The sequence below is a fragment of the Thalassophryne amazonica genome, chromosome 13 (assembly GCF_902500255.1).
Source record: "Thalassophryne amazonica chromosome 13, fThaAma1.1, whole genome shotgun sequence".
In the NCBI taxonomy this organism is placed as follows: domain Eukaryota; kingdom Metazoa; phylum Chordata; class Actinopteri; order Batrachoidiformes; family Batrachoididae; genus Thalassophryne; species Thalassophryne amazonica.
This window is the reverse complement of record NC_047115.1, coordinates 48,036,131-48,055,584: the sequence shown is the minus strand read 5'-3', so window position 1 is coordinate 48,055,584 and position 19,454 is coordinate 48,036,131. Positions and strand designations below refer to the sequence as shown.

General features: G+C 39.8%; 1 protein-coding gene across 10 annotated transcripts in view; it reads left to right on the top strand.

Annotated features, from left to right (window-relative positions):
- Positions 1 to 19,454, top strand: part of LOC117523030 (neurexin-1a-like) — a 976,202-nt gene that overhangs the window by 666,859 nt on the left and 289,889 nt on the right. For all 10 annotated transcript variants that reach the window (XM_034184449.1, XM_034184443.1, XM_034184445.1 and 7 more), the window contains one exon: positions 18,819 to 19,000. In XM_034184449.1, the coding sequence (XP_034040340.1) occupies positions 18,819 to 19,000 (182 nt within the window). The remainder of the gene's footprint in view (positions 1 to 18,818; positions 19,001 to 19,454) is intronic.

The window sequence follows — 19,454 nt, the reverse complement described above, 5'->3', positions numbered from 1 at the left end:
GCTGGATATCTGCTGGACAGAAAAAAAAACAAAAAACAACAACACTCATTACACAGGTTTACTGTGTCAGTTGTCAGTACTAACATTCATGACAGTTATAACATTTTTACTTGGCCTGTCAAAATTAGTCCATAGGAAGACTTACATTTTATTGTAAGAGCTTCATTAGATGTGTTTTTCTTAATTCTAGCATTAGGAGTCTCTAATTGGTTTAGAATGCTGCTGCCAGACTTTTGACAGGACGGAGAAAGTTTGACCACATTACACCCATTTTGGCATCTCTTCACTGGCTTCCTGTCCCTGTGAAATCAGATTTTAACGTTCTGTTACTAACCTATAAAATTATTCACAGAGTAGCTCCTTTCTACTTAGCTGACCTATTTAAACCCTATGTACCGGCCCGGGCTTTGCATTCTCAGGTTGCAGGACTACTTTGTGTCCGTAAGGTGAGTAAAAAGTCTATGCATCACAGAGCTTTCTCTTATCATGCACCTGTTCTGTGGAATGATCTCCCTGCGTCAAAACGATTCCGTGGAGACTTTCAAGTCCAGACTTAAGACGCACTTATTTTCCCTTCCATATGGCTAGCATTACTACACAGTAAATTTTGCAGAGTACAATTTACTCTGCTGGGTTAACATTTGTTCCCACTCCAAAAAGAGTTAAATATACTCTATGACAGTGCTAAATCAACTCTATCACATTTTAAAATAAATTCTAATTGGAGTAGAAACACTTGATTTGACAAGATGGTAGAGCTGATTTCACTCTATAATAGTGTATTTTACTGAATTTAGACTGGGACCAAATGTTATCCCGGCAGCATATATTTTACTCAGCAAAACTTACTGTGTATGCTTTTTACCCTTTTAAATTCATTTATTAGTACAGAGAGTGGGCCGTGGCCTCAACTTTAATTAAAGTTAGGGTGTTTTAGTGAAACTTAGGGCTAGTAGCTGGCGATCACCTTAGTATTTCTTCTTTTTTTCTTGTTGCTTAATGCTGATAAATTATACCGTTTACCCCTGGCAAAAATTATGGAATCACCGGCCTCGGAGGATGTTCATTCAGTTGTTTAATTTTGTACAAAAAAAGCAGATCACAGACATGACACAAAACTAAAGTCATTTCAAATGGCAACTTTCTGGCTTTAAGAAACACTATAAGAAATCAAGAAAAAAAGATTGTGGCAGTCAGTAACGGTTACTTTTTTAGACCAAGCAGAGGAAAAAAATATGGAATCACTCAATTTTGAGGAAAAAATTATGGAATCACCCTGTAAATTTTCATCCCCCAAAAGTAACACCTGCATCATATCAGATCTGCTCATTAGTCTGCATCTAAAAAGGAGTGAACACACCTTGGAGAGCTGTTGCACCAAGTGGACTGACATGAATCATGGCTCCAACACGAGAGATGTCAATTGAAACAAAGGAGAGGATTATCAAAGTCTTAAAAGAGAGTAAATCATCACGCAATGTTGCAAAAGATGTTGGTTGTTCACAGTCAGCTGTGTCTAAACTCTGGACCAAATACAAACAACATGGGAAGGTTGTTAAAGGCAAACATAGTGGTAGACCAAGGAAGACATCACAGTGTCAAGACAGAAAACTTAAAGCAATATGTCTCAAAAATCGAAAAATGTACAACAAAACAAATGAGGAATGAATGGGAGGAAACTGGAGTCAACGTCTGTGACCGAACTGTAAGAAACCGCCTAAAGGAAATGGGATTTACATACAGAAAAGCTAAACGAAAGGCATCATTAACACCTAAACAGAAAAAAAACAAGGTTACAATGGGCTAAGGAAAAGCAATCGTGGACTGTGGATGACTGGATGAAAGTCATATTCAGTGATGAATCTCAAATCTGCATTGGGCAAGGTGATGATGCTGGAACTTTTGTTTGGTGCCTTTCCAATGAGATTTATAAAGATGACTGCCTGAAGAGAACATGTAAATTTCCACAGTCATTGATGATATGGGGCTGCATGTCAGGTAAAGGCACTGGGGGGATGGCTGTCATTACATCATCAATAAATGCACAAGTTTATGTTGATATTTTGGACAATTGAAAGGATGTTTGGGGATGATGAAATCATTTTTCAAGATGATAATGCATCTTGCCATAGAGCAAAAACTGCAAAAACATTCCTTGCAAAAAGACACATAGGGTCAATGTCATGGTATAGGGTCAATGAGCAGATCTGATTTGATGCAGGTGTTAATTTGGGGGATGAAAATTTACAGGGTGATTCCATAATTTTTTCCTCATAATTGAGTGATTCCATATTTTTTTCCTCTGCTTGGTCTAAAAAAGTAACCGTTACTGACTGCCACAATCTTTTTTTCTTGATTTCTTACAGTGTTTCTTAAAGCCAGAAAGTTGCCATTTGAAATGACTTTAGTTTTGTGTCATGTCTGTGATCTGCTTTTTTTCTACAAAATTAAACAACTGAATGAACATCCTCTGAGGCCGGTGATTCCATAATTTTTGCCAGGGGTTGTAGTTGTCTTTATGCCGCCTGATTCTGTTTTTCTTATGCCTGATTCTGTTTATTCACTCTGTTTGAGGTGTGGGTCCATCCAGAGATGGGGGCAGTGTCTTCTTCTGCAAACCTCCCATCCTTTGCAAAGGCATGGATGGCCAAAATTTCCTGTATATTCATTTTGTCAATTGTTTTGTTAATTGTGTCGGTAGCATGGCCCAAGCAGAGGGTCACCCCTTTGAGTCTGGTCTGATTGAGGTTTCTTCCTTAAATCATCAGAGGGATTTTTTTTCCTTACCACTGTTGCCTGTGTGCTCGCTCTGGGGGTTAGTACGGTTAGACCTTACTTGTGTGAAGCGCCTTGAGGCAACTTTGTTGTGACTTGGCATTATATAAATGAACTAAATTGAATTGAAACTGTAATTTGTAATTTGCAAGACCCATTTTTCATCAAATACAGCATAAACATTGTACCTTGCACATGTAGTGTCTTCTTCATCTGTAAGATGTCATGGAGCAAAGTCATATTTGCTGTCAAATATGACTCCCGAAATAAATATTTTACGACCACGAGCATTAGCTGTAATTTTGTAATGTACTCCAGCAATAAAATACTTATTTTAACCAATTTTTAAGATCAACTAAATATTGCTAATTTTGTGGAATATTTAGAGGCCCTATTTAAGGTAAATTTTAAATGCCTCCTTCATGCATGTCAGTTAAATTCCACACAAAACACATGACATTACAAGCAATGGCAACTGATGTTAAAATAAAAAAAATAAAGTAGCAGTTGTCCTTATGACATGACCCAAGTGCAAATACAGAAATCCTAGAGGCAGGACAAACAACACAGATAACAACAAATAGCACACTGAGGATAGAGGCTGCTTTTCTTTGTGGCTGCTTTTTTACTTCATGTACATGTCGATGTGACATAAAAATAAATAAAAAAATAAAAATAAAAATCATGGTGTGAGTAAGTAAGTGCACCCTTTAGTGTAGCACATGTAAACCATCACTTTTACATCCAGTTTTGTTCTGACAAGTCAGAGGATAGATACATGAACATTCCCAAGACACTAATTATGTCTTGGACTTTATTTGCATGAATTATGAAGAAACACAAACAGTATGATATGCAATGGTAAATCTTCTTGCATAACTGAGCATTTGTGCAAGAAGGCGATTCAAGAGGAAAGCCACCAAGACATCTGGACAACCCTGAATAAGTTATAGACTTATGTGGCTGTGATTGAAGAAATAGTGCATAGTACAGATTTTTGCATCACCACTCCTGCCTTCATAGTGGAGTTGCACAGAGAAGAATTTTCTTTCAACAAAACTGATCAAATCTACACTTGAATCTCCAATGTGCCTTCTGGCAAATTGTAGTTGAGCTTCAAATGTTTTTGTTGTTGTTATTTTTTGTTCTTTTTTTGTATAAAATCTTCTCTATACCACTTCATCATGAAGCTGTATAACTGGTGATACAAAACTCAAAACTTGCACTATGGTGTATTGATGGTATTGGAAAACACTGGCCAGTACATACAGTACAATTCAAAAGTATGGACGTTTCAAAAGTATGGACGTTGTAGTTTCCCATTCAGTTAAATGGGACAGCGTGTCCAGATGTTTGAGTAGTGTCAGTCAAATATCTCCCATTGATTGTCGACTGGATTGAGATCTGGTGACTGTGACAGCCACAGCATATGATTCACATAATTTCCAAAGTCTGCAATCCACTCAGTGCCCACTGGTGCCCCATGGCTCTTAGAATTCGCTGAGTTTTTCCATTATTTATTGACGGAGAGAGAGAGAGCGAGCATTGTATTGTAAAAAAATAGCTGTTTGTGGAAATGTTCAAAATTAAGCTATATTGTGTGGCCCATCTTGGGTGATCTATTTTTGCAAGCCAGTCATTACGGGAACAGTTGGCAGCAAATGGACAGTAACACAAGTGTTATGCGCTGACAGAAAGCAGATCCATAATGTCATCTCACCTTTTCATATTTCCATCACAACTATGTAATTATGATTGGATTCCTACCCAGTTTCTCGGCAGAGGTGGTAACATGAGGCTCGTTATGATGGTGTTAGAGGTCAGAGGAAAGACGGTCTGCCGGTCTGACCTTAGCTGGCCAGTGTAGTGAAACAGGATTCATAGTCTGACATCGGAGCACATCTGTCAGACTGGTTCAGCCTCACAGCCAGTCGGCCTTCCTTCGCTCTTACATATGACTCAGAATGAGTTAACACAGGTCAGATTGTTCTATGCTGCTATATTTCATTATGTGACAGCAGAAATAGGTTGAGATGCTGGACAATTAGTATAGACAGGGCTCTAACACATGTGCCATTCCTGCTAACCTAGGGCCTACAATCCAATACACCTCTTTGGCCAAATGCAGGAGACCTCCTGGGAATCACACTGCATGTTAAATGAAAGCAGAGTGTTTGATCTGCCAGTGTTTATCTGCTTTGATGTTAACTGACGCAGGAGAGTAGCCAACTCTCAGCGTCGTCCATTATGAGGACAGAATTACCCTTTAGGCCGAGCTTGTAGTTGTGTACTTCATCCTGTAAATCTGTTATAGGTTTCACTGAAATGGGCGACATATGTTAATTCACAGACTGTTCAGGTTGCCAGAAGAGATTAAAAAAACAACTTATTTTGACAACTAAAATTGAAGGGACTAGATGCCACAATTTTTATCTGTCTGTCATAGAGCTGTGATCATTAACATATAGATTAATTCTGAATTCTTAATAATCAACTATCAGAATCAATTAGTCAATTTTAATGTGCAAATTCTCTATATCAGCTTCTTAAATATGAATATTTTGTTGTTTCTTTACTCCTGTCTGACAGTAAAATTAATATATTTTGGTTCTGGACAAAACAAGACCTTTAGGAAACACTGATAGACATGTTTCATCATTTTCTGACATTTTATGGACCAAATAATTAACTAATCCAGAAAATAATCAATAAATTAATCTGTCCATTATTGATACCTGCTTACTGCAATCACAGGGGGCTGGAGCCTATCCTAGCAGTCATTGGGCGTGAGGCAGGGTACACCCAGCCTCATATAGACAAACAACCACATTCACACCCGCACACGCTCCTACGGTCAAATTAAAGTTTCCAATCCACCTAACGTGCATGTCCTTGGATGCTGGAGGAAGCCGGAGCACCTGGAGGGAACACACACACAAACACGGAGAGAACATGTCGACTCCACACAGAAAGGGTAGGAAGCGATCCCACAACTTTCTTGCTGCGGGGCATCACTGCTAACCGTTAAAACACAGTACTGCCAATAAATTAATCAAAAAGGAAACTAATTGTATGTATGTAACACATAGATGCTTTTTTAATTTTTGTCATTGATAAGCTGATTTTTTTATTTGTATTTTTTTTCTTTATTTTACATTGATCTGATCTAAAATTGTGTTAAATTACATGAAGCCTAATCTTAAAATAATTAACAGAATTACAAAAAAAATGAGGTTAAGCAATAAATTATTATTGATTAATAGATTAGAATGAATTAAAATCTATCATTCTGTAATTATTATAATCTATTAATTATTAATAGATTGTAATAATTGTTAGTTGTAGCGCTAGTCTGTTATCAGCAATCTTTCTACTGTCAGTGCACCTGAGGCAATGACAACGAAAAGCTGAATAACAATGAGAAACGTGTCTAAATGTCAACTAGTATCCTCATAGTTAGGATTAATTTCAGTGGTACCACACTTCCATGCAGAAGTATAAATGTCGACTCTTATTCTAGTCAAACTGTTCTCACAGCACCTTGTTTGGGGCAGAGGTGAGCTTTGAATCAGATCTTTTTATAATACACTAATTCTTAGACACTGTCAGCGCTGAACAAACAAAATTTTTCTCTCTTCGACAGATTTTTCTCAATCACTTTTCATAACGGGTGAAGCTGAAAATTGCAGCTGTGCATTTTGTTATGGCTGGTCACAAACGGAGCTTTGTTAGAACAATAACATCAGCCTGCCCACACAGCATCAGTGAGGCGGCGGAATCAAGAAGACGACTTTCCGTTGTCTCTCTCTCTCAAAGATCACTTTTTGAAAAGGATCAGATGCCCGGACTGAATAAGTAGATGGAATTAAGCTTAGGCTAAAATCTTTTTTTTTCCCCAAAACAATAAATGATGAGTTTTGTGATTGAGTGAAGAAAAAAAAAAAAGATTGTCTGTGTCCCCTGGGTAATACTCAGGAACCTCAATTGAGCACAGGCTACCATGTCAAGGACAGACTCAGAAAAAGAACCCACTACAATCTGAAGCCTTGAATCCACATGGGAAAAAAATGAAGCAAAAGAAGATAATACTGTCCAGAATTGTTCCTCCTTTTTAAATTTAAATTAGTCATATTATAGACAATTTCTGCAAACTAATATGGATAACTGTTTTTTTTTAGAAACCAATATTCATGTTTGGAGCTAAAAAGCTGCCCCAGAGACACTGAAATGATACTGTACATCCTAAAATATATCAGTTTTCAAGCCTGTAACCTGGCACCGCAAAGACAAGGTGTCTCACCATCTCTCTACCACAGACAGTGTGGTTACGTCCAATAAAGCACTCTCTGGCTCACTAAATTTAGTCATTTTAATGTGGGTACAGTGTTGTATTTTTGCTGTGACCTCTCTTGGGAAATGCCTACAAATGTAAGAGCATGTGCCTAATGGATGATTAAACAAAAACAAAACCTTTGTTGTTTCACAGGTCTTGTGAAATTTATTGCCTGGGAGGAGTGTGTGGAGCCATGAAGTGACTGGGCAAAGGTGTTTGGCAATGCCAGTATGTTTGCTATGTCTTTGGTATGAGGTCTGTTCAGAAGAACCTTGGATACAGCTTTAATTTAAATTTTTTATCTGTCTATTAATAGCCAAGTGTCCCCTGTGTGTGTGTGTGCACGCATACAGACATGGCTTTGATCACTGAGAAACTGGAGAGAGCTGACATTTGCCGTTTGGTATGCTTATGTATTTTGGGTCAACGATGAACGCTACAAAAACGGAAAGTTGATAGGACTAATATGTTTGGAGAAATTAGGATATTACCTAATAGCAGTGAACAATGGACATTGATAATTAAATTCTGTACTCACACACCATTCCAGCAGGGGGCGGTAAACTATATATACTTAAAAGTGAAGTGGCCTCTGTATACGTGTATGCATGCGTGTGTGTGTGTGTGAGAGATTTTATTTAGTAAGTTCAATGTAAGTACATAAGAGAATTCTAAGTACATTAAAAATACATGGATGACACCCGAAATGAAAAGACTTATTTTCATTGTGTTTCCTTTAAAGAATGAAATAACAAAACAGAAGTAATAATACAATACAATAATAAGAATAAGAATAATGTGCATATGATAACAAAACCCTAAACAATTTATCAATACATTAAGACAGTAAATTAACATAAAAAATGTAATTAACAGGAAATAAAAGGGTTGAGTTCTTCCTTCTTGTTGAGGTCTACGGTCTAAGGTTCTAAAATCATTCTGGACTCACACAGTATTCCAACTCATTATAGAAACTGTATAATTTACTACCATCCTTGAAAAATGTCAGCTACCTATTTCATAAACACTAACCAATCTAGAGCCAATGGATCCCCACAGGCAATGCACTAATTTAATTTATTAAGTTTTAGTCAGACTGAGCAAGAAAACAAAACAAATAAATAAAATGCTATTAAAAAATAATGTCAAGATTGCAGGACCATCAAATAAAATTTACAATATAAATGGCCCAAGCTGGAATAACTTTGCGTTAAATTGGCGGTTACTTTGGGAAACTCAGATAAGAACTATGTTTTTGTTGCTCTTCTTTTTTCTGTTTCTGTTTCTTCTATTTGTGAAGAAATTCTTGTACATTTTTTGAAAACCTTGTAAATGTTAGAATGTCCCAAGCAGTGGGTCACCCCTCTGAGTCTGGTCTGCTTGAGGTTTCTTACTCATTATCACCAGAGGAAGTTTTTCTTTTCCACTGTCACCTATATGCTTGCTCTAGCGCAGTGATGTCCAGAGTATTCCAGAAAGGTTCGAGAGGCTACAGGTTTTCCTTGCAGCCATTGACTCCAGCAGGTGATTTCTCTGCTGAACTCATCCCACCTGCTTAAGTCAGTGGCTGCCAGTGGTGGGCACTGTTCAGCTAATCCGATAACCGATAATTATCGAAGCTAATATTTTTCTTAGTGGATTAACTTTTCAGATAAGTTTTAAAACCATCGGACCAATTATCTTCCGATAAATTTAGTTCCGATAACTTTCAGTCCGCTAACATTTTTTTTGCTGGTAAAGTGAGCAAAGTTTAACAGTCCAAAACATTTGTAAACCCTAAAATCAAACATTTTAATCCTTGTCGCGTGTCGATCAGTGGTTTATGGCAGACTGACTGTCGCTTGTTGATGATGTAATCATTAAGCGCAAGATGTGATTGGCCGGTTGATGCAATGAGCATTGTGGTTAGTGTAGTTCTGGTTCACTTGGGATGTTACGTTGTTACCGTCTGCTCAACACAAACAAAATGGACTAACTTTAACATTATTTTATTTTATTTCTTTGTGGCACGGGATAATTTAATCGCCAAGACATGCTGGGAGAGAGGACACCTTATGGTGCAGCTGCAGGGACTTTTCTTCACCGTTTACACACCGTTTTGGATAATCAGGACACTTTATATGGAATATTTTCTTCAGAATTTAATGAATCCCACTGAAACTAACAGGTAAGAATTTATATTTGCTGCGTGTCTTTTACTCTACCAATAAATGCATTAATGGATGTATTTCGGTTGTTTAAGCTGCAGGGTTCATCTGAAAAAAGCAACAGCTTTTAGTTCGTAAATGGTATACGAGGTCTGTCAAAGCATAGGTCCTTTTTATTTTTTTCAAAAACTATATGGATTTCATTCATATGTTTTTACGTCAGACATGCTTGAACCCTTGTGCGCATGCGTGAGTTTTTCCACACCTGTCGGTGACGTCATTCGCCTGTGAGCACTCCTTGTGGGAGGAGTCGTCCAGCCCCTCGTCGGAATTCCTTTGTCTCAGAAGTTGCTGAGAGACTGGCACTTTGTTTGATCAAATTTTTTTCTAAGCCTGTGAGACACATCGAAGTTTTTAATTAAAATTAAGCTGGTTTTCGGTGAAAATTTTAATGGCTGATGAGAGATTTTGAGGTGATACTGTCGCTTTAAGGACTTCCCATGGTGCGAGACGTCGCGCAGCGCTCCCAAGCGCCGTCGTCAGCCTGTTTCAAGCTGAAAACCTCCACATTTCAGGCTCTATTGATCCAGGACGTCGTGAGAGAACAGAGAAGTTTCAGAAGAAGTCGGTTTCAGCATTTTATCCGGATATTCCACTGTTAAAGGAGATTTTTTTAATGAAAGACGTGCGGACGGGTCCGCGCGTCGGGACGCAGCTGACGCAGTGTGGCGGCACAGGAAAAACACCTCCGTGTTGATAACCATTTGTAAAATCCAGGCGGCTTTTGATGGCTTTCAGTGGAGTGAGTATATGAGAAATTGTTTAACAGCTGGACATGTTCCAACTTGTCCTTAAGGCTTCCAACAGAGGTGTTTTTCCTGTGGCGGAGCGTTGCAGCGGCTGCGAGCCGATGCTGCAATCCGTCCGCAAGTCTTTCATTAAAAAAAATCTCCTTTAACAGTGGAATATCCGGATAAAATGCTGAAACCGACTTCTTCTGAAACTTCTCTGTTCTCTCACGACGTCCTGGATCAATAGAGCCTGAAATGTGGAGGTTTTCAGCTTGAAACAGGCTGACGAGAGTGCCTGGGAGCGCTGCACGACGTCTTGCACCGTGGGAAGTCCTTAAAGCGACAGTATCACCTCAAAATCTCTCATCAGCCGTTAAAATTTTCACCGAAAACCAGCTTAATTTTTCGAACCGTGTCCACTTCGATGTGTCTCACAGGTTTAGAAAAAATTTTGATCAAACAAAGCGCAGTCTCTCAGCAACTTCTCAGACAAAGGAATTCCGACGAGGGCTGGACGACTCCTCCCACAAGGAGTGCTCACAGGCGAATGACGTCACCGACAGGCGTGGAAAAACTCACGCATGCGCACAAGGGTTCAAGCATGTCTGACGTAAAAACATATAAATGAAATCCATATAGTTTTTGAAAAAAATAAAAAGGACCTATACTTTATTGACAGACCTCGTATAATACCGAGATAAACTGTGACTTCTAATAACGTGTTTTGCAGCTTTTGAAAGATGATGACAGTGTTTGGGGTTTTATATTTTTTTTATTGATTCATTTTTCCTGTGTTCTTTATGTGTTTGTGATCCTTGAATTTATCCAGCAGCCCCTGCGGCGCTTAAAGTGAAACTGGTTTATCAGAAGCTGACAGTGTAATCTGATGTGGCCATGTCCAAATAAAACTTATCATTATCTGTAATAAAGATGATTTTTTTTTTTTAGCAGTTTATTGGTTTAGTGTCATAAAAGATAACTTTTTGGTTATCGGATTAATGGTTATCGAAGCTAAAGTTTTGGTTAGCTGTGCCCACCACTGGTGGCTGCAAAGAAAACCTGCACCCTCTCAGCCCTTTCTGGAATACTTTTAACACCATTGATCTAGGGGTTGATAAGGTTAGACCTTACTCGTGTGAAGCTTCTTGAGGCTGCGTTGTCACAATGTGACACTATATAAATAAAATCAATTGAATTGAAATAAGAAGGGCAGCGGCAACCCTGATATCATGTGGTGTATTTCTTTGATTGTGGCAGACAGATGGTCACTTTCAAGAGGTAGGGTTGGACTGGTTGCCTGCTGAGGTGATTGCCATCCTCGATCAAAGGGGGTTCCTTGGTGTGGCAGATGTGGCAACACGCGGCAGAGGTGTGGCACAAGCACATCCTTTCCAGAGTTGGCTAACTGGTAACATATGGCAACGACTGGACATCTTTGGTATGAGGTCTCTTTGGAGGATCCTTGGGTATGAGCAGTAAGTTCAGCAGACTAGGGCATCAGCTGAAACATTCTGGACATGTGGTGCATTTCTCTGTGCATGATCCATCATGTAGATGCCTCTGGACCACCGAGGCTGGGGATGGGCACGTTTCACCTGCCTGTAGCAGATAGGCGGTTATTTTGAAGAAGAGGAGATGTATTGATTGTCTGCATGAGTGGTTGCCATCCAGAACCCACTGTGTTGAATGCAGTGACAGACACTACTAGATTTGACTTGGTGCTACATGTGTTGCTGTTCACGCATTGTACCCACAACCTGTGCCTTCATTAGTTATTTTTAGACACCAGGTGTATCGAGAATAATTTGAAACTCTTGTCAAATTAAGGCAACAACAAACAGGTGAGTATTTCCTGGACAGCAGTGGATCTAATGACTACAACAGATCCATATCAGGCCTGGTGTCCCAGGAGAGCATGAAAATAGAAAATATGGAGCTGGTGCATAATTACTCCCACCACTGGAGTTACACAAGCACGTCTGCTGATTTCATGCCACCGCACGGCTGTGTAGGTGTGCATTAGCCATATTTCTTCATGCATTTAAATCTGCATCAGTCCCTCAAGCAGTTTTGCACTCATCTTACATGCTCACATGAATTTTATACTGCCTTACCACAAATCAGAAAATGTCTTATTTGCCTGAATCCTTCATGGAATCATTTGAATAATCTGCATGTCAGAGAGCAGTTGGTTTATTGACCTTTGGTGCTTTCACACAGTGACTGAGATGTTTATCTGTTTAGCTTAAGGGTGCTACTGATATCTGTTCATTACTAGCACACCAGCCCCCTGAAATGAGCACTTTCTCCATTCCATTCCTTTTTTTTTTTTTTTTGAGGATGGGAGTGAGGTCAACAACAGTAAATAAGCTGTCAGCTACATAAAGTGGGTGTCAAACTGCATGAATAGCGGGAGGAATGAATGCTGGAGGGCTCTGTGAGTTCCGGCGCTGACATGGTGTAAAAGAGCTTAATTATAATAAGCTGCCGCATGGAGCAAGTGTTTGGTGGCTTGGGGGGAAAACTAGGAGACGGTCACAACCGTCCAGCACGAGCTGCACAAATTTGAGATGGCTGGGTGGAGAAGCCAATATCAGATAGGCATAAGCGGAACAAGAAGGATTTGTCTGAGATAGCTGACAGACTTCATAAAAATGAAGTAATGTCTTCTTCGTAAATATATTACAATATTTTTTGCTATGAAGCAGTAATCAAACATCACACCACTTGATCCATTAGGAGAACGTGGATACTTGTGGCCTTAGTTCATTACAGATGTGAGTTATGCTTTATGAAAACATTAAGTCTCGAGATAGATTTGTGTCTATCTCCATCTTTTGTTAGTCACATTTTCCTTAATTATTGATGCAACATATTCTGTAGCGTGAAGTGAATGACAGTCTATGACTCCCCCTGGATGAAGTGCCAATAGAACCAAGGTCAGGTCTGGGAGCATGCGCTGGTGTTACATTTCACTGCATCCACCATCTGCATACACCAGTCTATTCAGTGTATTTATGCAGCACCGAATCACAAGATGAGTTACCTCAAGGTTCTTCATAAAGTTGAGGTCTAATCTTACCCCACCTCAGAGCAAGCATGTGGCCAACAGTTGTAAGAAAAAAACTCCCTCAGGCATGTTTTGATTGTAGGAAGAAACATCAAGCAGAAGACACTCAGAGGGGTGTTCATCTGCCTTGGCCATACTACCAACAACACAATCAAATAAGTAAAGTACAATAAAGAATTGTCCAATGGTGTTTTGGATAAATGTGTGTGGAAAATTATTTTCCCGCTTTACTTTTTTCTTTCTTATTTCTGATTGTAAATCTTTATTACACTTACAAAACACAACAAAATCATATATATTATGAAAGCACAAGTTGTCCGGAACAAAAAGAGACATAAAACTTGACTGTGGGATGCAGGGAGAGCTGTTAACAGCAATAATAATAAATAATGGTCCAATGGTCCTCCCCACTTCTTTCCAGTAACCATCTATCTGCTATAACCACGTGAAACATAGGTGAGCCTTTGGCTTTCTCCAGCCACTGGGGTCTTCAATAAGGAACCTCCTGGATCATGCCCAGAGAAATACATTCCATAACCAAAATATCATACGCGTAGTTACCGCACAATGGAAGTGATGCTGTCCATTTCAGTCTCCTGAAGTAATGGTTCATTTGATAAATTTTGTCCAGCAGTAACCCAATATGAGTACCAGAAACAACTTGTCATCAGCTGAGGTCACTGGCTGACAACTATCACAGCCATTCAGTCAGTCAGACAGGAAGCAGCACAACCATGAAGCCAATGGCCTTTGTTCTCCTGCAAAGATATTGGCCAAATGTGTCCAGCCATCTCTTTGGCTCATAAGCTCATCCCAGGTATCTCAGTCTCAAAGGCTGAGGACCAAGGTGCATGAATGTCATTCCTGTACCAAGCCTGGCATCCATTAATCAATCAATCAATCAATTTTTTTATATAGCGCCAAATAACAACAAACAGTTGCCCCAAGGCGCTTTATATTGTAAGGCAAGGCCATACAATAATTATGTAAAACCCCAACGGTCAAAACGACCCCCTGTGAGCAAGCACTTGGCTACAGTGGGAAGGAAAAACTCCCTTTTAACAGGAAGAAACCTCCAGCAGAACCAGGCTCAGGGAGGGGCAGTCTTCTGCTGGGACTGGTTGGGGCTGAGGGAGAGAACCAGGAAAAAGACATGCTGTGGAGGGGAGCAGAGATCGATCACTAATGATTAAATGCAGAGTGGTGCATACAGAGCAAAAAGAGAAAGAAACAGTGCATCATGGGAACCCCCCAGCAGTCTACGTCTATAGCAGCATAATTAAGGGATGGTTCAGGGTCACCTGATCCAGCCCTAACTATAAGCTTTAGCAAAAAGGAAAGTTTTAAGCCTAATCTTAAAAGTAGAGAGGGTGTCTGTCTCCCTGATCTGAATTGGGAGCTGGTTCCACAGGAGAGGAGCCTGAAAGCTGAAGGCTCTGCCTCCCATTCTACTCTTACAAACCCTAGGAACTACAAGTAAGCCTGCAGTCTGAGAGCGAAGCGCTCTATTGGGGTGATATGGTACTACGAGGTCCCTAAGATAAGATGGGACCTGATTATTCAAAACCTTATAAGTAAGAAGAAGAATTTTAAATTCTATTCTAGAATTAACAGGAAGCCAATGAAGAGAGGCCAATATGGGTGAGATATGCTCTCTCCTTCTAGTCCCCGTCAGTACTCTAGCTGCAGCATTTTGAATTAACTGAAGGCTTTTTAGGGAACTTTGTCTTTATGTCTGTAAGACAATCCTGCAGTTTAGCTAATTGGTGTGTGTCCTCTGGCTTCATGGATAGATAAAGCTGGGTATCATCTGCGTAACAGTGAAAATTTAAGCAATACCGTCTAATAATACTGCCTAAGGGAAGCATGTATAAAGTGAATAAAATTGGTCCTAGCACAGAACCTTGTGGAACTCCGTAATTAACTTTAGTCTGTGAAGAAGATTCCCCATTTACATGAACAAATTGTAATCTATTAGACAAATATGATTCAAACCACCGCAGCGCAGTGCCTTTAATACCTATGGCATGCTCTAATCTCTGTAATAAAATTTTATGGTCAACAGTATCAAAAGCAGCACTGAGGTCTAACAGAACAAGCACAGAGATGAGTCCACTGTCCGAGGCCATAAGAAGATCATTTGTAACCTTCACTAATGCTGTTTCTGTACTATGATGAATTCTAAAACCTGACTGAAACTCTTCAAATAGACCATTCCTCTGCAGATGATCAGTTAGCTGTTTTACAACTACCCTTTCAAGAATTTTTGAGAGAAAAGGAAGGTTGGAGATTGGCCTATAATTAGCTAAGATAGCTGGGTCAAGTGATGGCTTTTTAAGTAATGGTTTAATTACTGCCACCTTAAAAGCCTGTGGTACATAGCCAACTAACAAAGATAGATTGATCATATTTAAGATTGAAGCATTAAATAATGGTAGGGCTTCCTTGAGCAGCCTGGTAGGAATGGGGTCTAATAAACATGTTGATGGTTTGGATGAAGTAACTAATGAAAATAACTCAGACAGAACAATCGGAGAGAAAGAGTCTAACCAAATACCGGCATCACTGAAAGCAGCCAAAGATAACGATACGTCTTTGGGATGGTTATGAGTAATTTTTTCTCTAATAGTTAAAATTTTGTTAGCAAAGAAAGTCATGAAGTCATTACTAGTTAAAGTTAATGGGATACTCAGCTCAATAGAGCTCTGACTCTTTGTCAGCCTGGCTACAGTGCTGAAAAGAAACCTGGGGTTGTTCTTATTTTCTTCAATTAGTGATGAGTAGAAAGATGTCCTAGCTTTACGGAGGGCTTTTTATAGAGCAACAGACTCTTTTTCCAGGCTAAGTGAAGATCTTCTAAATTAGTGAGACGCCATTTCCTCTCCAACTTACGGGTTATCTGCTTTAAGCTACGAGTTTGTGAGTTATACCACGGAGTCAGACACTTCTGATTTAAAGCTCTCTTTTTCAGAGGAGCTACAGCATCCAAAGTTGTCTTCAAAGAGGATGTAAAACTATTGACGAGATACTCTATCTCCCTTACAGAGTTTAGGTAGCTACTCTGCACTGTGTTGGTATATGGCATTAGAGAACATAAAGAAGGAATCATATCCTTAAACCTAGTTACAGCGCTTTCTGAAAGACTTCTAGTGTAATGAAACTTATTCCCCACTGCTGGGTAGTCCATCAGAGTAAATGTAAATGTTATTAAGAAATGATCAGACAGAAGGGAGTTTTCAGGGAATACTGTTAAGTCTTCTATTTCCATACCATAAGTCAGAACAAGATCTAAGATATGATTAAAGTGGTGGGTGGACTCATTTACTTTTTGAGCAAAGCCAATAGAGTCTAATAATAGATTAAATGCAGTGTTGAGGCTGTCATTCTCAGCATCTGTGTGGATGTTAAAATCGCCCACTATAATTATCTTATCTGAGCTAAGCACTAAGTCAGACAAAAGGTCTGAAAATTCACAGAGAAACTCACAGTAACGACCAGGTGGACGATAGATAACAAATAAAACTGTTTTTTGGGACTTCCAATTTGGATGGACAAGACTAAGAGACAAGCTTTCAAATGAATTAAAGCTCTGTCTGGGTTTTTGATTAATTAATAAGCTGGAATGGAAGATTGCTTCTAATCCTCCGCCCCGGCCCGTGCTACGAGCATTTTGACAGTTAGTGTGACTCGGGGGTGTTGACTCATTTAAACTAACATATTCATCCTGCTGTAACCAGGTTTTTGTTAGGCAGAATAAATCAATATGTTGATCAATTATTATATCATTTACCAACAGGGACTTAGAAGAGAGAGACCTAATGTGTAATAGACCACATTTAACTGTTTTAGTCTGTGGTGCAGTTGAAGGTGCTATATTATTTTTTCTTTTTGAATTTTTATGCTTAAATAGATTTTTGCTGGTTATTGGTGGTCTGGGAGCAGGCACCATCTCTACGGGGATGGGGTAATGAGGGGATGGCAGGGGGAGAGAAGCTGCAGAGAGGTGTGTAAGACTACAACTCTGCTTCCTGGTCCCAACCCTGGATAGTCACGGTTTGGAGGATTTAAGAAAATTGGCCAGATTTCTAGAAATGAGAGCTGCTCCATCCAAAGTGGGATGGATGCCGTCTCTCCTAACAAGACCAGGTTTTCCCCAGAAGCTTTGCCAATTATCTATGAAGCCCACCTCATTTTTTGGACATTACTGCTAGGTGGACAAACAGGGAGCATAACTGGGACTAAAACACAGAATTACCAATTGGTAGAGTTGGGCTTCATTCCTGGTCATCCAACTTGCATCGTCCCAGTCCACCCAGTTATAAATGGGTACTGATGAAGTAACCTGCCAACAACTGTTATCTCATCCAGGATTGCATTGTAGAAATGGAAGAAGACTGAATTGATATAAATGGGAGCAGTGGGATTGGATCGCCCACTGTGAGGAACAACAAGGGGGGAGAAAACAAATACATAAATAACTGCAATATTTATTGATAATTTTATATCCCATTGAACTGTTTTACAAGAAAATATTGGAATTGCAGTCAAAATAATTAATAATCTATTGTTCAATATAAGGATGTTTAAACCCTGCCCCTATGAATACTAACACTCTCTCCATCTCACACACACAGACACACACATGCAGCACGTGCATACAGCCAAGCTCCTCATCTAATTTTTTCGTGAAGATATCTGTTTTTATGCTAATTTGACAGCTGCATTCATTTTCAGCCTTTCTCACACACATTAATTTCCCAATCACATTCTCATTCATACACATGCGCTCCCACAGTTGCGCTCCCTCTCTGGTGCCCTGGCAAAAAGGATGTGAAATACTAACATAATGAATGTTTGTAATTAGAACGAAATGAGCTCACGCTGGATTTGATTGAGACAAGCCTGAAGTGACGACACACTTGGTGGTTCGTAGCGTCGAACCTCAAGGTGTTGCCTTTATAAATCATTTATAGCCAACTTTTATTAGCCCACGTCTTTCATTGGCGGGGTGCGTATTCGTCGGGTTGACTCGGTCACTGGCACATTGCCTTAAGGCCGTTTCCCCATGAATAGCTAGGTAATTAGAAGCATTATTCCATCTACCAGGCTGTGTCGGAACCTTTTATATAGCAGCCATAGACAATGAGGTAATCCAGTGAGACAGGAAATAGCTGGTTTGAAGGTCATCAGAAGGACATAATTGGACCAGTCGGTCAATACAGCTGCTTGCTTGTGCCTACCTTTGAGGCTACCCAATGAAACACAAGAGACAGAGAAGTAGGAGCCCAATCGACGTATTGGTTATTACATGTGCATCGGGAAAATGTACCCATTTGCCCGCTCCGGTTGAAAGGGAAGCAGAAAATGCCCGCAACGCTGACTAATTTTGTAGCATTATGAGGAAAGCGACACCAGTAGTTACCTCACTCAATCTCGCTGAAGAATGCTTACACCCTCAAAAGGGTTTGAGAGCTGTTCAGAGGTGCTGCAGAGTCATTACTCAGCACAATAGCACACTTCAGGTTGAAGGCACTCAGTTTATACAACGATGATACTGCCTTTGCTGTGTTAATAATGCCACCATTGACAGTCGGCGGGTCATGTGTGTCTGTGTGTGTGCCGGTAATCAAACATTACAAGGTTGTTGGAGTGAATATAACATTAATGTCTGCTTTTCCTCTTCTGTCTCTCTCTCTCTTCAGCGGGAACAACATACATATTTGGGCGAGACGGTGGACTGATCACATACACGTGGCCACCAAATGACCGTCCCAGCACGAGGGCTGACCGGCTAGCCATTGGCTTCAGCACGCACCTGAAGGATGCTGTTCTCGTGAGGGTGGACAGCTCTTCTGGTCTCGGAGACTTCTTAAAACTCCACATCGTAAGTGAAGAATCCCTTCTTGGTTGAAATCTAAACGTCCGCACGACACAATCAAGTGACATATGTTAGGGACATGATTTTGGTTACACTGTCAATATGATTGGGAATCTGTTATTTGAATGTTAAAACAAAATCATAGCGGTGCCAAAAATCAAAAAGGGGCTACACTTTTGAGGAAATGGCCTCAATCTGTGTCTTTTGTCTGTCATGTGTCCAGCTTGTGAGAAGGAATCTTTTCATGCTCTTGTCTCTCTCTGATAGGCTGTGTGGGTGTGTTACAAAGTGCCAAAATAAGTCAGTGGGTGTGTCTCATTAGATAACTGGAGTACAGACACGGAATTGTGTGGCATGTATTAACAGAATTACAATCAATGAGATGCATTCTAAATTTAGCAGCAGTGTCATTTCAACAGGAACCCATAGAACTGTATGGTTTTGAGAATGCAAGCACAAT